Source organism: Siniperca chuatsi, linkage group LG4 (genome assembly GCF_020085105.1).
Source record: "Siniperca chuatsi isolate FFG_IHB_CAS linkage group LG4, ASM2008510v1, whole genome shotgun sequence".
Taxonomy (NCBI): domain Eukaryota; kingdom Metazoa; phylum Chordata; class Actinopteri; order Centrarchiformes; family Sinipercidae; genus Siniperca; species Siniperca chuatsi.
In genome coordinates this window covers 20,780,719-20,799,791 of record NC_058045.1, presented here as the reverse complement: position 1 = coordinate 20,799,791, position 19,073 = coordinate 20,780,719, and the positions used below count along the sequence as shown (strand labels likewise).

Below are 19,073 nucleotides of genomic sequence, written 5' to 3'. Positions count from 1 at the left end.
GTGATGTGAGCATGGGGAAGCGTATCACATATGAAAGGACTTGCTGGGCGCCCCTCTGCGTTGTCTTGCCCCATGCAGAACATTGTCTCGGTTGTCTGAGCCTGTAGCTTGATCTCCGCATGAGGGTGTTAATCTTGTGCCAATATATATAATAATACTGTCTGACTTTTATTTTTTACATTACATCTTTAACTTTGATTTTTGCTAATTTAGTCATGGATATGTAATGTCGATGTCAATGCCATTTACCTTTTTAATTGTATTACCCTTGGTACAGTTAATTTCCTCAATAATTATATAGAGGAATTGAACTGATGGTGTCAAATACAAGATAACATTACATTTAAGTTCAAATCTGCTCTTTGTCCCTTGCTCTTGACTCTAAGCAAGACACACGAAATCTTACAACAACAGTTGATGAAACTTTGCCTTGCATGCGTTTTGTTTTCAACGTGTTGTCACACTCAGGAATCCAGAGAAAATGGGTTACAAAGGTCTGTCCAGATTAGCTGCTCAAACGCACGTGTGTTACACATAAGCTCTCTCTGTCACATATCATTCATGTTTGACCCTTGCACCATTTAACCTGAAACGTGATTTCTCTGAAGAGTGCCTGTCAAGTGTGTGTGAGTTACACCACCACCACTGCATGTGACAAGCAAAGAGTGCCAAGCCCTTGCCATCAGGTTATGAAATCATACCAACCCTGGAGAGCTGCCCTGCAGGAGGAGCATGATGGCTTCAATTTGACCACAACAGGTATGGTAGAAATATGATTTTACACCCAAAATTGTGTGTAAATTCTGTGAATTGTATTGTGAACTTTGTGATTCACCTTGGTTGTATTGTGCGATTTTGCAGTCATGATCCAGATTTGGGTCCAGACCTCATTTAGTCCGATCACACAGGAGGTGGGCAATCTGTATAAATAAAATGCTTGAAAATCCTTTGTATGCAGGTTCTTAAGCAGTCTATGAGGCTCCATTATTATTAAGTGTGTTATGTATTTTTCATCAACGGAAAGAGGAATTGAGCTAAATCCTATCATGCATGGTAAATCTAATCTGCTTGTACTGACTGTGGCCCAAAGAGATGACAAACGCTTACAATGGCAAATTGTCATTGTATTCCCTTCTCTGGACAGGTGTAAACGCTGTTGTGTAAATGTATTACAAGCTGTTCAAGAATGGCCTTCTGTCACAAATGATCTATTCTGCTTAAATAAAGATAATTTTAATAGTTTAATGTCATATCCAATACCTGAAAAGTGTAATATATATACCTGACATACCTGGAAATTCCAATTTCTAAATATGCATTTAAGATTATAATCTTGAGATTATAATATTGATTAATGTTAGGTGGTGACCAGTATTTTATGTTCAGTTCATAGTAGATTCATAAGATTCATACATGGTGTTCATTAAAAAAAGACACTGTAGCAGAAAAAGGTTAATCCAACCCTCTGGATTTTGGTACTGTGGTACATGTGCAGTCTGCTTGAGGGAGAGCTGGTATAAATCCTCAAAGAAAGGTAATGTTTGATGAGATATAAATTGTTAAAGGCAATGCTTCACAATGAATGTATTTCTTATGCATTAAGTTATATCACCAGCATCACAAAAAGACGTGGCTTTACTATTTGTAGTGTGATGATTAGTCTGTATTGTTTATTACTCTAGTTGGATGAGTTGATTGAGCTGTAAACCTGGAAATACAACTTTTATCACAAGGGGGGAAAAAGAACAAACAGTTGTAATAGAAAACCTGAGGTTTAATAATGAATGTGCTGATTATTCTTATGTGTGGCCATACAGGCTACTGTATCTTGTTTTAGAGTTTCAGTGAGTTGTCAAGCAACATCGTGGGGGTGTTTGATTAGGGTCACTTTGCATGCTCTCCAGGTGGAGCATTAAACCAGTGATTAATTAAGGTAGCTTCCTTTTTTTATTTTGCTTAAGCCGAGGTACAATAATGCTAACCTTAACCATAACCCATAATAAGACGGTGTAGTCCCTCATTCGTTCCTGACTGAAACTTTTTCTACAACATAACCCATAATGACGTCATCCATAATTTAATTGAATTGTTGTACATTTCTTGTACTGTCCACAAACAGCTAGCCCCGGCCCAGGTGCGACTGTACCCCTCACACCCCCTGACACTCGACCAGTGTCTCTGCTGCAGCTGCTGATTGAATACATTTCTCTTGTTCCATTCTCACACAGTTTATCATGATTTTTCCATGTGACTTTTGGTTTTTACTCTTTAACGGATGTGACTTGAAATGCAGCAAAGTACAACACTTCACTTTAATAATACTTTATGCAAGTAACATTACTGATTTAGTGCACACAAAAAATGACTTTGTTACAGTAATAAGAGTAAAGATAATTCGTTACTTCCACCCTTGTATACAAAAGATAAAGAATAACATCTGTCTATTTTTCCCTAGTCATTTGAGTGTTGTAGAAACCAGTGAAGATCAACATGGACTCTCCAGGAAAGGCTCAGAAGGTAAGAGTAGCTGCAGCAACAGCAGCAACAGCCCCTGATGGTGGCTACGCCTGGTTCATCCTGCTCTCCTGCTTCCTGGTCTTTGGCCTGACCTTTGGGATCATTAAGGCCTTTGGTGTATTTTATGTTGAGATACACAAATACTTTGAAACCACAGCAACAGGAACATCTTGGATTACCTCTATTGCGGTGGCTACCATTCACGTTGTGGGTAATTATCACAATCTTTTTCTCTTAAAATTACATATGTCTTTAAAAACTGTGTGTTTATATATATATGTGTGTGTATATATATATGTGTATATATATATATGTATATATATGTATATATATGTATATGTGTATATATATGTATATGTATATGTATATATATATGTGTGTATGTATATATGTATGTATATATGTATATGTGTATATGTATATGTATATGTGTATATATATATATATGTAGCCCTACTCAGACAGCAAGAGGCACTGGGATTAATCTAAAAACTCTTAAACTTCTGTCTGAAAGTCTTCTGTGGTTTAACTTAATGTTATTGTCAGTGAGAAAATAAATCAAACAGGATATGCTTCAAGAGAACATCTTCATTTATACATCTTAAAAATAAATAGGACCTATTACCTGCTGTAAAGTAGTATACTGCAATTTATTTGCCCCAAGTAGAATTACTTTATATATCCTGAATAGGATTATATATGAATGTCCTGTGTGTCCCTCTGCAGCTCCTGTAGCATCTGCTCTGAGTGTTCGCTACAGTCATCGCCCTGTAGTGATAATGGGAGGACTCTTATGCAGCATAGGAGTCGTGTTTGGGACTTTTGCTCGTAACCTGATTGAACTCTATTTAACAGTGGGGTTCCTAAATGGTGAGTGGTTTTAAGCAAATACACACATACAACACAAACTCAAAAACATACACACAAAATATGATATTCACTGGTCTCCTTTGCTGCAGGTTTTGGCTATGCATTGACATGGACCCCCACAGTGACCATGCTGGGCTTGTACTTTGAGCAGAGGCGTCCAATGGCAAATGCCTTGGCCAGCGCTGGAGAGTGCATCCTTACCTTTGTCCTCACACCCCTGTTCCAGCTGTTGATTGACAGCTACTCCTGGAGAGGTGCTTTGCTAATCCTAGGGGGTCTGCAGCTTAACCTATGTGTATGCGGGATGCTACTGAGGCCCTTAAAAGCTACCGGAAATGTGACTTGTGAGATCAAAGCAGAGGAAGAGGGCTTGTCCCTGGAATTGTTACCTAAAGATGGCTCAGAGCACAGCAAACCAAGCTGCCTAGAGGCGGAGGAGCTGAGAATATCTGAGGGGTCTGATCAGGGGACAATCAAGGCATGCCTTGAAGACCCTGAAGAGATACCTAATTTGACCATGAAAGTACAAGACTCAAACAACAGGAGGGCTGAACTAAGGACCAAAATCCATTGCTATGTGGATTATACCCTCATCACTAATGCTCGATTCATGGTCTATTCAATGTTTGGGGTGTTTGCTGCACTGGGTTTCTTTGCCCCCGCTCTGTTCCTGGTTCCATATGCTCATAGTAAGGGGATTGAGGAGTACCAGGCAGCTGCACTTATGTCCATCTCTGCAGTCTTGGACCTGTTTGGAAGGGTTTTCTTTGGATGGGTGGCAAACCTGAGACTGATGGAGACAGTAAGTTCAGTTGAATAGTTAACCAGAGTAACAACATTTTGATTGATTTGCTTATTTGAGAGTTAGATGAGAAGATTGATACTACTTTTATGTCTGTACAGTAAATATATATAAAACTAATGCCAACAGCCAATTAGCTTAGCTTAGCATAAAGACTGGAAGCAGGGAGAAACGGCTAGCCTGGCTCTGAACAAAGGTAAAAGGTGGTTTCACATGGACTTATGTTGGACTAATAGCTAGCCTAGAGCAGTAACCTCCTATAGTCTACACTAGTTGTCTGGCAACCTCACAGTAACGACAAAACTCGAGGACTCAAAAACTACAAGAAATAGTCCAGCACATACATGGTAGGCAGATTTTGTTTTACTTCTGGAGAGAGCCAGGCTAGCTGTTCCCTCCTGCTTCCAGTCCTTCTGTTAAGCTAAGCTAATCAGCTGCTTGTTGTAGCTTCATATTTAGCGACAAGACTTGAGAGTGGTAGGCTAACGATCTTCACGTTTTCCAAAATGTCAAACTATTCCTGTAAAGACACAATGTTCTGTCTACATGAAAAGTGTGTATGGTTATGGAGGCCACTGTAGGTGCAACAGCTGATGCACAGTCCGTCACCTGTGTCTCTGTTCCTACCAGGTGCAGCAGCTGACAGCTACAGTAATTCTGCTGGGTATTGTGTTACTCCTCTGCCCACTGGCCTCCTCCTTCTCAGAGCTGGCTGCTTTCAGCACAGCTTATGGCCTGGTGTACGGTGCCACAGTCGCCATCCACATCACCGTGCTTGCTGAGATTGTGGGCGCCAACAGGCTCGGAAGCGCACTAGGGTTCTTTATGCTCATACGCAGTAGCGGGGGCCTGCTTGGACCGCCCATTGCTGGTAAGTGATGCTTTGATAGTCACATGCAAGTATACAGCGTACCTACTGTGCATATAAAAAAGAAATGGATTTCAGTTTTGAGTTGTTTCTGTAAAATTCCATGTGATTCGTTCTACCATGCTAACTGACTGCCAGCTAGAAATAAATAAGAAGCCGCACAGAGTAAAAAAGAACAGAATAGAATTGTATGTAATTTACCTTATGTTAACATTTCTGTTAAAACCCAAATCATTAACTCAAGGTTACAGTGTCTGTCGTTTTCCTGGGCCTATTCTTCCAACACATTAAATCTCACACAATGGATGTGCTTATACATCATTCTGCATTGTAACTACAGCCCAGTAAGCCTATTCATCCAAAATGAGATTTTTATACCTTCATGACATGCAGCACCACCCTTCAATTAATCATGAATTTTGTTGATAGTCCATCCCACAGGATCCAAGGTTTATATATAGTGACTGTGCAAAAATTATAATATCATGATACTTTATGGTTGTGTTAATTTCATGGCTGATTGCTTCCCAAAGATTCTTTTTTCCCCCTTTAAATGGAGTTTCTTCCCCATTGACTTTCCAGTTTGTTACTTTTGATTTGACATTTGTCCAAATCTATACACTGTGTCCTACAGAACATGAGAACAACTGTAATACCATAACCATGTCATAACAAAGGAGTAAAGAAAACCAAAACATCTTGTGAATGCCATATAGGATTTATAGGATTTTTCTCAGACTTGTTCAAACCTGTGGCCTGATGTATTTTAAAGGGAAAATTTTACCTTTTATGTGAATGTCCAGTTAGTGTTGATGGTAAATGTAGTCAGTTGAAGCAATAAATTCTTCATTGTGTGCTATATTGACAGAGAAAAAGCTGAGTTCTCCTGTGTACCAGGCAGAGCTGGACTGGTAATCTGGCATACCAGGCATTTTCCCGGTGGGGCTGATGCACCTTGGAAGCCGGTTGCTGGCAATATACTGCATATATATTGTTTTTCTAATGTCCGGCTCATAAAGAAGGGGCAGCCGCCCATTTTCTATAATGACCGTGTCAAATGCAGTGGCTGTGAATCTGTGAATGAAGGAGGGTGTCTTTGTCAAATGTCAAGATGAATAAGCAAAAACAAAGAAGGAGGGCGCGGAGACCTTGTGGGCCAAAAAAAAAAAGAAGAATCCAGATGTGGATGCCGCCAAATGTGCACCAATCACAGATATGTTTGCTGTAGGGGTTGCAGCAGTAGCTTAAACATCTACGGCGACAGCAGTAACAATCATTATGCAACAGGTGGAAGGAGGAGAGGTGGCTGGCCATGTTAGGAGCAGTGTGACAGGGAAGCCGAGGAACTGAGTGAGCAGGAGGAGAGTGTAGTTGAAGCGATAAACAGGGATTAGCATGCATCAGCTACTGCTGGTCAGTCAATGCCAAATAGTGTAGCATAAGCTATTTGGCATTGAAGCATTGTTTTTGTAGCCTAGCATAGTTCCCTAATGCTGTTGCAACTTCGGCTGGCTAAGGAGTGAGTGACCTAGGTCCATATCGTATCATATGATGGATTAATATTACTGCTACATTAATGTTTGTTGCATTTTACGGCTGTAGATGTTTAAGGTTGAGCTAATTTTAACTACTTTATATACTGCTGGGTAGTTTAATCTACAGCAATGCATCATATTCTATAAAATCACATATTTGTAGAAACACGTATCTCTAAAAAGTCATGAGCTCAGAAAAAGAGCCCTGTTTTCAGCTTTGTGACTTCAGCTAATCCAAGGGGGTGGGGGAGATTAAATAGTTTATTTAGTTTAAGAAGTAGGATAATTTACCAACCCATAAACACAACCCAAAACATTCAAATTCAAAATCACCAAAATTGGAGGTACATGGTTTTCACTGGACAGGAAGGGTATGAAATATTGTAATCTGAAAAGTAACAAAGCTGTCAGACAAATGTAGTGGAGTTAAATGTACAATATTTGCCTCTGAGATGTAGCGGAGTAGAAGTAGAAAGTTGCATAAAATGTAAATACTCAAGTGAAGTACATGTACCATGAATTTGTTGTTAACAGTAGTTCAGTAAATGTACTTATTTATATTCCACCACATCATAATATTATTAAACATATTAGGCTTAGGGTTCCCTTGATAAAGATGCATGTAAAAGCTGTATCGGTTACATCTGTAGCTCCACTGCATGTGACTGCACTGACCTACATGAAGTAATAATAATAATAAACTTTATTTATAGAGCACTTATCAAAACAAAGTACAAAGTGCTTCACCGAAAGAGAAATAAAATACCACAGGGATAAAACACATAAAAAACAATCAAACAAACAGATCAGGATATGCTTTCCTATAAAAATGCATTTTAAGAAGCAACTTAAAAGAAGACACTGACTCCAACAACCTAATTTCTTCGGGCAAGTTCTTCCAGATCCTCGGGGCCCTGATGGCAAAAGCTCTGTCCCCCTTTGTTTTCATCCTGGACTCAGAAACAGACAGAAGACCCCTGCCTGAAGATCTCAAATTACACGATCGTTCATAAGGGATTAAAAAGTCTAAAATATAATCTGGAGCCAGGCCATGAAGAGCCTTAAAAGTAATCAATATGATCTTAAAATCAATCCTAAAATCCAAAAATCCTAAAAGGGAGCCAATGTAAAGAGGCTAAAACATGTGATCATACCTCTTGATCCTAGTTAAAAGCCTAGCAGCTGAGTTCTGTACAGTCTGTAGTTTGTAGTTTCAAAGTTTTTTGATTAAGACAAATGAACAGGCTGTTACAGTAATCAAGGCGCGAAGAGATAAAAGCATGTACAACAGTTCTGCATCACTAAGATTTAAAATAGATCGTATTTTTGCAGGTGATAAAACCATGATTGGACAAGCTTAGTGATATGTTGCTCAAAACATAAATTGCTATCAAAGAGGACACCAAGATTTCTTGCAACAGGCTTGATATGTTGTGACAGGAAACCAGTAGATGGCAGTATTTGTTTGGTGATATGTTGGGGCCCAATAACAAGGATTTCTGTTTTATTTGAGTTGAGCTGAAGACTACAACAGACCTTTCTCCACCTACAGCATGTTCAAACTGTTTAGTGCTGCACGTTCACGTGGTAGGCGCATGAGCACCAGTGCGCATGCATAAAGGTCAACTGTAGATAAACTCCCCAAGTAAACAAGCACACCCTTGATTTAATTGGCATATTGCATACACAGGTCTATTATTCCTCTCTGAACATTAATATAAAAGGTGATCTGTTGTGTAAACACCTTATGCAATAGTCATTATCAATATTTGGATACTTGAAATCTGTATGAACTGAATAGTTAGTAGGTATCCAATGAAATGAGATGAAACAGCTCCATGCATTAATCGAATAAACAACTATTTGGTCATTACCACTATGTTATTGTTTAAATTGTACAGGTTTTTGCACGTCTTTGTCAGGGAAAATTATGGATAATAATTCTTGATCTGAATTTATTCCCCAATTTAGTTATTTTAGGGGACCGCAAGGATGGTGTACTTGTGGGTGGTGTTAAACCGATTGTGGGGGGCCGGTCTGGGCCGAAAATGCCTGGGCCGATTTTTTGTCCCAGTCTAGCCCTGGTAACAGAATGCATTGCGCGTGAGCTTCTGACACCCATGCCCACCCAGCGGGCTTCCTAATAACAACAAAGCTAATGCTAGCTGAGCTAGTACTGCAGTAAAAAGCAACATGAAAAAACAGTTACGTGCATCCAACCTACTACTCACATTATTTAGTTGGCATTAAATGAGACTTAAAGCTAGAGTGCGGGACTTTTACATATAAATGAACGTCCATTACATTCAAGCCCTTGCCAAATAAGTTCACACAATGCTGATTGAGACTATCAGAGCCAGGTAAATCTCTCTGTATTTCGCAGTAGAGTTTTAAAATCTGGTGTCTGTGGCGACATCCCCGCACTGGTAATGATGCGTTTGATGCCAACCAGCAATGATTGGTTTGTCAGAGCAGAAGCGGGGAGGAAAACAGAGCCATGTATAGAGCTCCGCGGTCCGCCATTGCTGTAAAAAAAAAAGGTCCATTGGAGAGAATGTTTATTATTAAGAATTGTTTATTGTTTATTTTGTTTTTTATGATTGTATTTACCTTATTTTCGAATGCGGAAGTAAACAGTTGGTCAAACTTTGGTTTTTGTGCCACACTTCTGTTTGATCGTTTCCTTGAGCTAAAGTTGGCTTAACTAGCTTATTTAATGATGTTGTGGGAGCACTTCCAAAAATCAATAAAAAATTGAAATGGCAGTTTGCTGCCACAACCTTAAACTATTAAGGAGTGGGAGGATGACATGAAAAAATGGCCCATATGAGAAAGAGAGAGCGCCCCGTATCAAAATACCGGTAGCCTACATTAGAAAGGATGAAAGCCAGAGGTTACCGTAGTTATTTGAACCTTTATTTGCAACTAAAGCAAGGTAATGAAAACAAGAATACCCAACAACAAGGTGCAGGAAGAGGAGGTAATATTGTTTGTCAGTTAAAGTGCAGTCTTGTTTGACGAACAAAGTTAGCAGAGAAGTGAGCAAGTGACTTCACATGACAACATCCACAACTTGGAATATTTTATATGAAAAAACGTTTTGATTATTTTGATCAGTGGACTAAAGGAATATAAATAATCAAGGAAAATCAGACTTTATGACCGCTTCAAAGATAAGGTTAGGGAGTCACCACTTTCCTTTCGTCTCTCTTGTTTACCATGCAGGTAAATCTAAATGAATTGTACTTTGGTGCTCATGGTTTCTGTAAAATGAACTGAACAATTGAATTGTGTAGAATCTAACCGATCTGTTGGAAACGTAGCTAGTTTGCAATATAAAGAGAACAAAGAGAACAAGTAAGTTTTGTTTTTGAGCTGTATCTAGCAGGCCTCCTAGCTACCCAGAGGCAGAGACTAGAAATCCACGCTGAAATAGCCTGTAGTTCTTCCTTGCCTCCAACTACGTCACTGTCTAGCCCGTTCTCTTTCCCAGGGCGTCAAATACCAACGTGTCACGCCCCTCTACGTTGTATACAGACACACATTATACCCTTTAGCATTTATATGGGATGCACAGGGCCTTAAGGTAGCCAGGTGGATGGATGGATGGATGGATGGGTCAAACAAACACAGGACTTTCACTCAGGAGACCAGGTTTGTGTCCTGTGTGAAACTAAAAGTTAACATTATTTTAAAGTTTTAAGTTACGTTACCTTACAAGTCACGCTACGTGACTTACATGACTTATGTCATTTACGTCATGTGACTTCCTACTACCTAACCAAGTAGTTTCTGAAGGCATCTCCTACAGACGCTATGTGCATCTGTATATAATGCCAAAGGACAAGACAAAATGTCGGTATTTGACTCCCTGGGAATGAAAACACGTTGCACTGTCACGTCAAATATGGCAGGAAGAACTACTTCGCAAAAGCTTTCTCTGTCAATATAGCACACACTGAGCAATTCATTGCTTCCATCGTCTGCATTTACCATCAACACTGACTGGACATCCACATAAAAGGTGCCAAATTTTCCCTTTAAGTTGATATGGTGAATTTGTTAGCAAACAGTTGTTTGCACATCCAGCAGATACAGAACAACATTAGAATTAATTTGAATTCATGTTTCTGACCACATGGAAAATGAAAGTCCAACATTCGCTCTTTTAGCTCTGTTTTGGTTTCCACCAACTCATAAGGGAAATATCTGGCTCTTCAACTGCTAAATGCTCCACTATGTTCACCAGCCAGTTAGTAACTTTTACGGCCTGCCTTTTTGGTGCTTGGAAATACAGTAGGTTTATCAAATCTTTTTCACTGAAAACAGTTGGCTGATGCGACTGAAAATGACACTGATGAGGGCGGTGAGAGTGACCTAAAACAGTAATGTCGTGAGCCATAAAATCAAAATAGTGAACAGAAAGACACTAAAACGCTGAGTAGGTTTGAAGGAAACTGCAGAGCCATGTGATAATTCTCTGTGGGTTCATCACTGCAAGTGACCACTTGCATCTACATAGGGAACGGGTCCCCTTCCATGGAGTCCGCCATGTTGCACCGCCATGTTTCTACAGTAGCCCAGAAAGGACAAACCAATAGCAGTAAATACAGCCTGAAAAACAGCCAGCATGACTTTGGCACCCAGGCACAGCCACTCCTGCCAGAAAGTGTCCTGCCTCAGCCAGCAGTAAATCAGCTAGGGAAACCTCTCCAACAGAGTGGAAAAAAACACATTCACATTATTTCTATTTTGGATTGTTCATTTGATGGTATCTATGGATTTCCAAGAAGGCTGTTAGTGTAGCAAAAACAGGGAATGAGAGTATTTGAGTTAGTCTGATTAAAGTGTGCCAGGCTTCTATTCTCTCGCTCTGCAGATGTACAGTATGTGTAGAGGAACTTGGACTTTCCCTTTTGCACAGTATATATTTTTTATTATAAATTGTGTCCATTGTCACTGGCCTGATGTATGAGAAAATGCTAGAAAACATAAATAAATACTTTTCATTCCCCTGCTCAGTTCTCATTCCTAATTTTCCTTTTGATATCTCCATTTCTGTTTAATTAGCTCCTGAAAACCTCCTAATTTGGATTAAAGCAATACCACCACATGTAAATGTTAAATTTAAGATAATGCTACAGGCTGAAACTGACCTCAAATACATTTAAGAGCTAATTAAAGAGAAGGTGCTGTCCTATTTCTAACTTAACATGGTCCCTCTGACACCGAGGCTATTTCTAACTTATTTACTCTACCGTTCAGTACTTTGAGCACTTTGATGACCAAAGAGTTGATGGATGTTGAGACTTCATCAAAGCGTTCTAATTATGTTTCCTTCATGGGAGGAAGGCACTGGCATTACCGCCTCAGGATAAAATTAATCTTTGTGCAATCCTCTCTTCTTTATCTCTCCCTCAGTCTTTTGCCTCGTTTATAACTATCTGTCATTAAATGAAGCCAAAATTATACCATAATTGTGATATTGCTGTGTTTTGGCCGGAATAGGTGCATTCCAGTCAGGTATTTATGTTGTCATTAGACTAAAATATTACAATTACATTGTCAAAGCTGCAAATCACTCACATGCACTTTTCCCTTTAGGATTCTTCATAGACAAGATGAGTGATTACGGAACAGGCTTCCTAATGGCAGGAGTGGCTCTCGTCGTCTCTGCTCTGTTCCTGCTTCTCCTCTATCAGATGAACCTCAGGGGTCAGAGGTCAACCACCAAGAACCACAATATGCATACGGACAAAATGGGACAAAGCGTCAGAGCTGAAGCCAAAGAGCTGGACATGACATGAATGAAGGAAAAATTGTTTTTGTTTCTGATAGACAACGAGTTTGAAAAGAGATCTGGATCGCAAGATCACAGTCAAAAAATGGACAATTATAGTGAAGACTGAAGCAGTGTTTTTTCTCATGGAGAAATATAAATACAGTGGAGGTCAGACGTCTAAAAGAAAAATCATTTGCAGGATCAACTGGGCCTTTCAGAGTCAAGTGGATGGTTTGGATGTCAGCATCTCTGTCACACAGACCAGATAAATTGCATAACAGAGGCAGAATCAAGTGAATTCACACCTCAAGTGTTTTTACAAACCTAAGGGACTGTACAAAAATTATTAGGATTATTGGGGTAGAAGGTTTTTTTTTCTTTTGAACGTTACTAATATGATCAGTTCTGCAGGAGTGTTTTCAGTCCATGGGCGATTTGAAAACACTTAATTGTTAACCACACTGCAACCAAGACACTTAAGGCTTTCTTTATATATTTCACTTTGCATGCTAGCTTACTGGTGTTGTAGCAGTTAATAGCTCTTATTTCAAACATAGAGAGTGGCTGGAATATTTGCTAAATGTGATACAAATTGCTAATTTAATTTCTAATGTGCGTATTGGTTGCGCACAATAATATATATATATTTTTAAGATATTGAATGTTTAAATACAGGAAACCTTCCGCAGTAATTTTCCCTAGTCCCTAAAGTGTTTATATTGAACATTGAACTTACTTTCTGGAATGTACTAAACTGTAGTAACATACTGTCACTGCAGATTCTGTGTATTTATGTCACTCAGGTGCAAAATATGTCAGGAATGTGACAATCATAGAGCCTTATGAATTTTTGTAGATTTCTATAAAAATCACAAGTTCAGAAGTTGATTAAAAAGAAAAAGCATGTGTTTCACATACTGTATGTTGTCTTAAAGTCACACTTTGTTTTTGAATGTTTTTGTTCTTTATTGCAGTGGTGTCATGTATGAATAAATGCTGGGTTGCAAAGTGAAAATGTGACTATGGCTCCCTCCAGTGAGAAGCTACTGATATTGCATTTGCAACCTTCACAACTGCATGACTGAACTGAATGGTGCAGATATAGCCAAATATTATACCAGAGGGAATATTGGGGAGTTTACAGATCTATACCAAACAACCAAATTACAGTACATAACATGAGTTTTTGATTCAGTACTCAAACTGAATGCAGTATCCTTTGCAGCTGCAAGTAAAATATATGAAGCATGTTCCCATTGACCTATACGCAAAAAACAATCTCAAGTGTTAAATTACATTACTGAAACAACAAAACAAGTTGTAAATGGCTCAGTGAATTTCTTTCCAAGTTCAAGCTCCCAATGAGAACTGAAACCCAGTGAGAAAAGCTTTTCTTCATTTTCTTCCTCTACTGCAGAATGTTTGGTATGTGCAACCATCAAGAAAACTAGCTTTCATAACCCAGAACCAACAAGAGGCACCAGATAAACATCTTCAACCTGGTATAATGCAAATATAACAAGTATAAATAAACATGTCACTCTGCATAAATCTGCAATAACAAACTCCAAATCAAGGTTTACACCCACCCACCCCAACAGACAAAAGCTACACACACGAAAGGAAAGAGACTGCAGAAAAGAAAACTTGCCACAACAAGAGAGCTAGTCACAAAATACCACAAGGCTTTGACCTGCCAGACAGGAATAAAGACATAATCCATGTTTCATAGAAACTCTTCATGAAAACCAGACACACACACATACACATACACACACTGTATTCTACCTATTATGAGGGAAAGGAAGACTGCTGAGGCTTGATCTTTTAATTGCATATCAGCCTGCCTGAAATCCCTAAACCCTTATTTACACACACTATCTGTACTGCACATAAAAGGAATAACATGTCTGACTGAGCAACAAACAAAACAGGCAGTGTAGAGTTAAACACCATTTTCTTTAATATATTAAGATATTTTTATTGATTGAGCTGATAAATGATGTTGTCCTTAGATACTAACTACGATGTGACCATGGACATTCCGTCTTGACCTTGCAGCATGTATAAAGTAATCTTAAAGGGTCACTCCATCGATTTTGTAAATGAAGTTCAGTTTACTCGTCACGAGGAGTACTAGTCAGCCTATAAAAACAGCTGTATAATGTCTTCTGTGGCTCTGGAGGGAGCTTTCCAAAGTTTGAAAAACGAACCTTGATGATGTCATTGGGATGTCATGCATCATCTTGGCTTGGGATCAAGACTTTTTAACAGAAAGCCTGAATTATAAACTGAAGGCTTTAGAAGGCTAGGAGGGTCTAATGAAAGATGTCATTGAGTTGAATCATGGGAAATGTTGGATTTAGCATTTTTGGAGTTTGACTCATAGAAGGGACTAAAAGTCATGGATGTATAATAAGAACTGCAAACAAGGTCAATTATGACTCTTTCTATAATGAATTTTTGATCCACGGAGGTTTTATTTATATATAACTTTCCTCGAGCCGAGGAAAGCAATTTAAAAATCTGAGACATCATCACACTGTAAAGTCTATGGGCCAAGCGGGAACTCGCGGGTGGGGCCAGCAGGAGAAACACTTATGCGCATATTCAGTGGAAGTAAACCCGAAAGCTAGAAAATGTTTTGGGCGTATGCGCCAGGTGAGCAATTCTCATTGTAATGAACAGGCACCATCTTGGGTTCCAGTATCTAGTTCTAATAACACATCCATGCTAAAAGTCAAGATATCTTATGAAAGTGACACACACACTGACTATGATGTTTGTTCATATGCAAGAAGTTGGAGAACTGTTGAGACAAGCCCATGTGCTTTAACTTCTAGCAACTGATAAGTGGGACAATTTTAGTTTACACCTGGCCCACAACCCACTGTCTGTGTGTGTGTGTGTGTGTGTGTGTGTGTGTGTGTGTGTGTGTTTGCAGAGATTAAGGGGAGCAGCAGGGATATGGGACTCTCACACATCAACTCCAATAAAGCAGAAAACACAGGAAGAGCTTTGAAGTCTAATAGGAGTTACTGAAGCGCCTCCCGGTCACATTGACCTCAAAGTGGAACCCCTGGGCTCAGGGTCGCTATAGAAACAGCTGAAACATTTTTCTCTTCTCTTTTTTTTTCAGCCGACTTTGCTCCCAGGGGTCATGTTGAGGAATTCTGTACAGCTACCTGAGTTCAAATCACTAGGTAGCGAGACAAGAAAGAGGAGAGGTGAGAAGAGAAAAGAAGAGAAGGAGGAGGGAGAGGCAAGGAGAGAAACTGAAACGGGGGACAAGAGAGGGAAAAAAAGGGATGATAACGGCATCTGAAAGAGGAGAAACCAGCTCGGAGAAAGCTAGGAGAGGAAAACACAAGGAGGAGCACAAGAGCGGACAGGAACAGTAGGAAAGCTACAGTAGAAAAAAGTGCTGAGGAATGTGAAGAAAGAGACGGAGAATGACACAAAATAAGCATACTGGGGAAACACTCAGAGCTAGCTGAGTGCAGACTTGTGCTGGTTAGGGGTTAGAGGATAAAGGATAGTGATACAGCCTCCAAAACACTGTCATTAAATAATCTCCAGGAATGTGCAGAGATGATTCTTCCACAGGTACAATGTGTTTTTATTTTGAGCAGCTCCTTTGTCCAAGTTCAACAACTTATTTCAGTTTGCAAGATTTTGGCAATTTAAGCATTAGTTTGTCATATAAATGCACTGATTTTCAGATTTTTAAGATACAGGGTTAAAAAGATTTCAGACGTGAGAGGCAGAGAGACGATACAGAGGTCAGATGTTTAGTCTACATGAACCCCTCTTTGTCTGTTGTCAATCATTCCTCACAACCCTCTTTCTCCCTTTATCAACCCATCTGCATGTCTTCTGTTCTCCAGTTTCTTGTTTTCTTCCCCCTTGATCTGCCTCATCTTCTCTGATATTTACATCAGCCAGTGCCAGCCCGCATCTTTAAACAGCTGTCCCACTTTAACTCATCAAGGTCATTGTGTTGCTGTACCAAAAGAAATGGCATCATGCATGCAGAAGCAACAATACATCATATGTCAGACATCACAAAGTTGTGTTAAGTGTAGATGCAGACGTACATTATTAGATTACACTGCCAGTGTAGAAACCTGTCCATTTCTGTGTTGATGTATCCGGTTGATAGTCTACTAAAGTGGAGCGGATGGTGCCAGTAATACTCTCCTACTCTGTCTTTATAGTCAAATAAATTCAAAACACAATCTTGTTCTTTGCGTGCATCCATACTGTATATGTATGAGTGTGTGCTTTCTGTTTCATCACATCGCTCAAACTCAAACTGTACAAACAAGACTAACACACATCCTATCACTGACTAAAACAGCCATTAAGTCAGAGATTTATCTGCCCTTGCTGCTCGAGGTTTATATTTTATCAGACACACATTAAAACCAAATGCTGGGATGAAGCCAATGCTCGCTGAACTGTTTAAATGTGAGACAGTAAAACAGAGCAAAGTAGACTTCTATTGTTGTTGATATACAGCACATCAACAGGAGAAAATTAGTTCTGAATAAACTGCTTGAGTCAGAGTGCTATAAAGACTTGTCCTTTGCAATCCTTTAGGATTGGATTCTGTGTATTATGAGTATTTTAAGTCTATAATACTGCATACGTGTTGAGAGGTTACAGCCCGTAAGTGCAACTTTTATCCCTCTCCAAATCCAGCAGCCTACCAACCATACCAACCAATCACAGCTGACCCCTGACCCCTGACCTCTCAGGCTGACCTCTGACCCCGGTTGACTGCCTGATTTGAATGAACAGCTTTGACAGGCTTCTGCTTTAGGCTTCAGCAGACTGACACAAGAGCAGCACACCAGAGTAGCGTGCTAATAAAAATTTAAGTGACTATAAAATGATGAATGCCTTGCTCACCTTGTTAGCTTGTTTTGTTGCATAAACTTACTTGCACATGCCAAAACAACAATAACATTTTTATCTTTTGTATTTTTCGCCATGCCTGCGCCATGCCTCTATGGATGTCAACGACTGTCTGTTGGTCGGTCCACCACTTTGGTCCTAACTGAAATGTCTCCACAACTATTGAATGAATAACATGACACTGACATTTTGTACAGACATTCACAGTCCCCAGTGGATGAATTATGATTTTGGTGATCACCTGATCATCATTTCATCTACATAGCACCATCATCAGGTCAACATTTCACTTTGTCCAATAGTTTGGATTATGATGAAATACCTGCAATGGCAATAATGACATTCCCGTCAGCTTCAACTGTACTTTGTGTTTAGTGCTAAATATATTACCTGGTAAACATTGGCATGTTAGCATTGTCTTTGTGAGCATGTTGCTGACGTTTAGCTTAAAGCATCGCTGCATCCAAGCACAGCCTCACAAAGCCGCTTATATGACTGTAGTTACTGATACTTCACCCTTAAAAAAAAATTCTCCTATGACAAAACATTTTCTATGCCAGTGTCTAAAATGTATTCATAGGCAAGAGTCCACATGTATGACAGCTGAAGATTTTTATAAAGCATTTGAATGTTTAAACATTTCTGAACATCCCTCTGTGTTAATGTCTTGCACAAAATTCCCATTTCGGCCAGAAATGTGGTGAGTAACAGAGGCAACCATTATCAATCACAGGTGTAAACACTCAGATATAGATACAATAAATACAAACTGTATATACATGTTGCACCTTGTAAATGTTTTGAGTACACAGACAGACAGACAGACAGAAACCACACAGTATGATTATGTTAGTTCACAAATGCATATTCTGTCCAGATGCATAAGCTGGGCTTCATTATAAAACGTATGCCACACATGTTCCCATTTGGCTTGTATAAAATCATACTTACTGTAATCATTATGTGTGGCTAGGGAGCTGCCCTGACCGCTGAGCCATCTCTGGACAGCTACCAGCTATTACGCCATGAATCAGACTGGAATTAATTTTGACCATCATACAGTAAAAGCATGTGATATGAAGCCCCCTGAGACTCACAGACACTCCATCCTGCAGAAACAGCTAAAATGTGTCTTTGCCTCCAGAGAACACCTCTCAGATGAAAGGAATTTCTGTCTTTTGAGTGGAGAGTCTGTCTCGGAAAAGACTGATCGTCTGTCGGCATACTACATATTTCTGTTTTATATAGCTTTCAGAATTTACATTTTCCTCTCATTCACAACTGTACGAAGGGATGCTGTGTCCATGCTGTGCATTTTTGCATCTGTGGCAAATATTCTTGGTTCTACAAATGGTTTACATTGATTTTCTATATTTGTTCTTTCATGATGCATCATAATGTATCTTCAATAAAGTCAGGTCATTTCTAGATATCAAAAGTATGTTGATTATGGAAGACCTTCCTTGTGGCATGGTGAAAATGCCAAATATAGGACTACTTGGTGTTTCAAACAGTTATAAAGCTAAATGTTCTGCTTTCAAACTCTATTAGATTCAAAGCCATGTTCATAATATCCTCATTATACTTAATGCATAATAATAAGACTAAAAAGCTCTGTACTGCAATACAAGAAAATTGATGTTTCTTTATTTATGTAATGCAGCTTTAGCCTCAGTCTTTTAGCATGCTATCATGTATGCAGCCATCAAGTATTTAAAAACTTTTTTACATGGTTCTCGTTTTAAAGTGAGTCAGCTTGAAATAATAAAAAGTCAGCCC

At 39.2% G+C, this 19,073-nt stretch overlaps 1 protein-coding gene across 2 annotated transcripts; it reads left to right on the top strand.

The window, feature by feature from the left end:
- Positions 1–319: 319 nt before the first annotated feature.
- On the top strand, positions 320–13,409 carry si:dkey-246g23.4 (uncharacterized protein LOC559426 homolog). 2 transcript variants are annotated; one of them, XM_044193914.1, is made up of 7 exons: positions 320–759; positions 862–911; positions 2,456–2,728; positions 3,244–3,387; positions 3,477–4,189; positions 4,820–5,060; positions 12,197–13,409. In XM_044193914.1, the coding sequence occupies exons 3-7, from the start codon at positions 2,491–2,493 to the stop codon at positions 12,397–12,399; spliced, it is 1,539 nt and encodes a 512-aa protein (XP_044049849.1). In that variant the 5' UTR covers positions 320–759; positions 862–911; positions 2,456–2,490; the 3' UTR covers positions 12,400–13,409. The 2 variants fall into 2 exon arrangements, with proteins under 2 accessions (XP_044049849.1, XP_044049848.1); XM_044193913.1 differs by lacking the exon at positions 862–911 and having other exon boundaries at positions 321–759; positions 12,197–13,408.
- The last annotated feature ends 5,664 nt before the right edge of the window (positions 13,410–19,073 follow it).

Coding starts and splice junctions, on each gene's coding strand:
- si:dkey-246g23.4 (XM_044193914.1), top strand. CDS start 2,491: ATGGACTCTCCAGGAAAGGCTCAGAAGGTAAGAGTAGCTGCAGCAACA. Junction 3,388..3,476: donor AACAGTGGGGTTCCTAAATG/GTGAGTGGTTTT, acceptor CCTTTGCTGCAG/GTTTTGGCTATGCATTGACA. Junction 4,190..4,819: donor ACCTGAGACTGATGGAGACA/GTAAGTTCAGTT, acceptor TGTTCCTACCAG/GTGCAGCAGCTGACAGCTAC.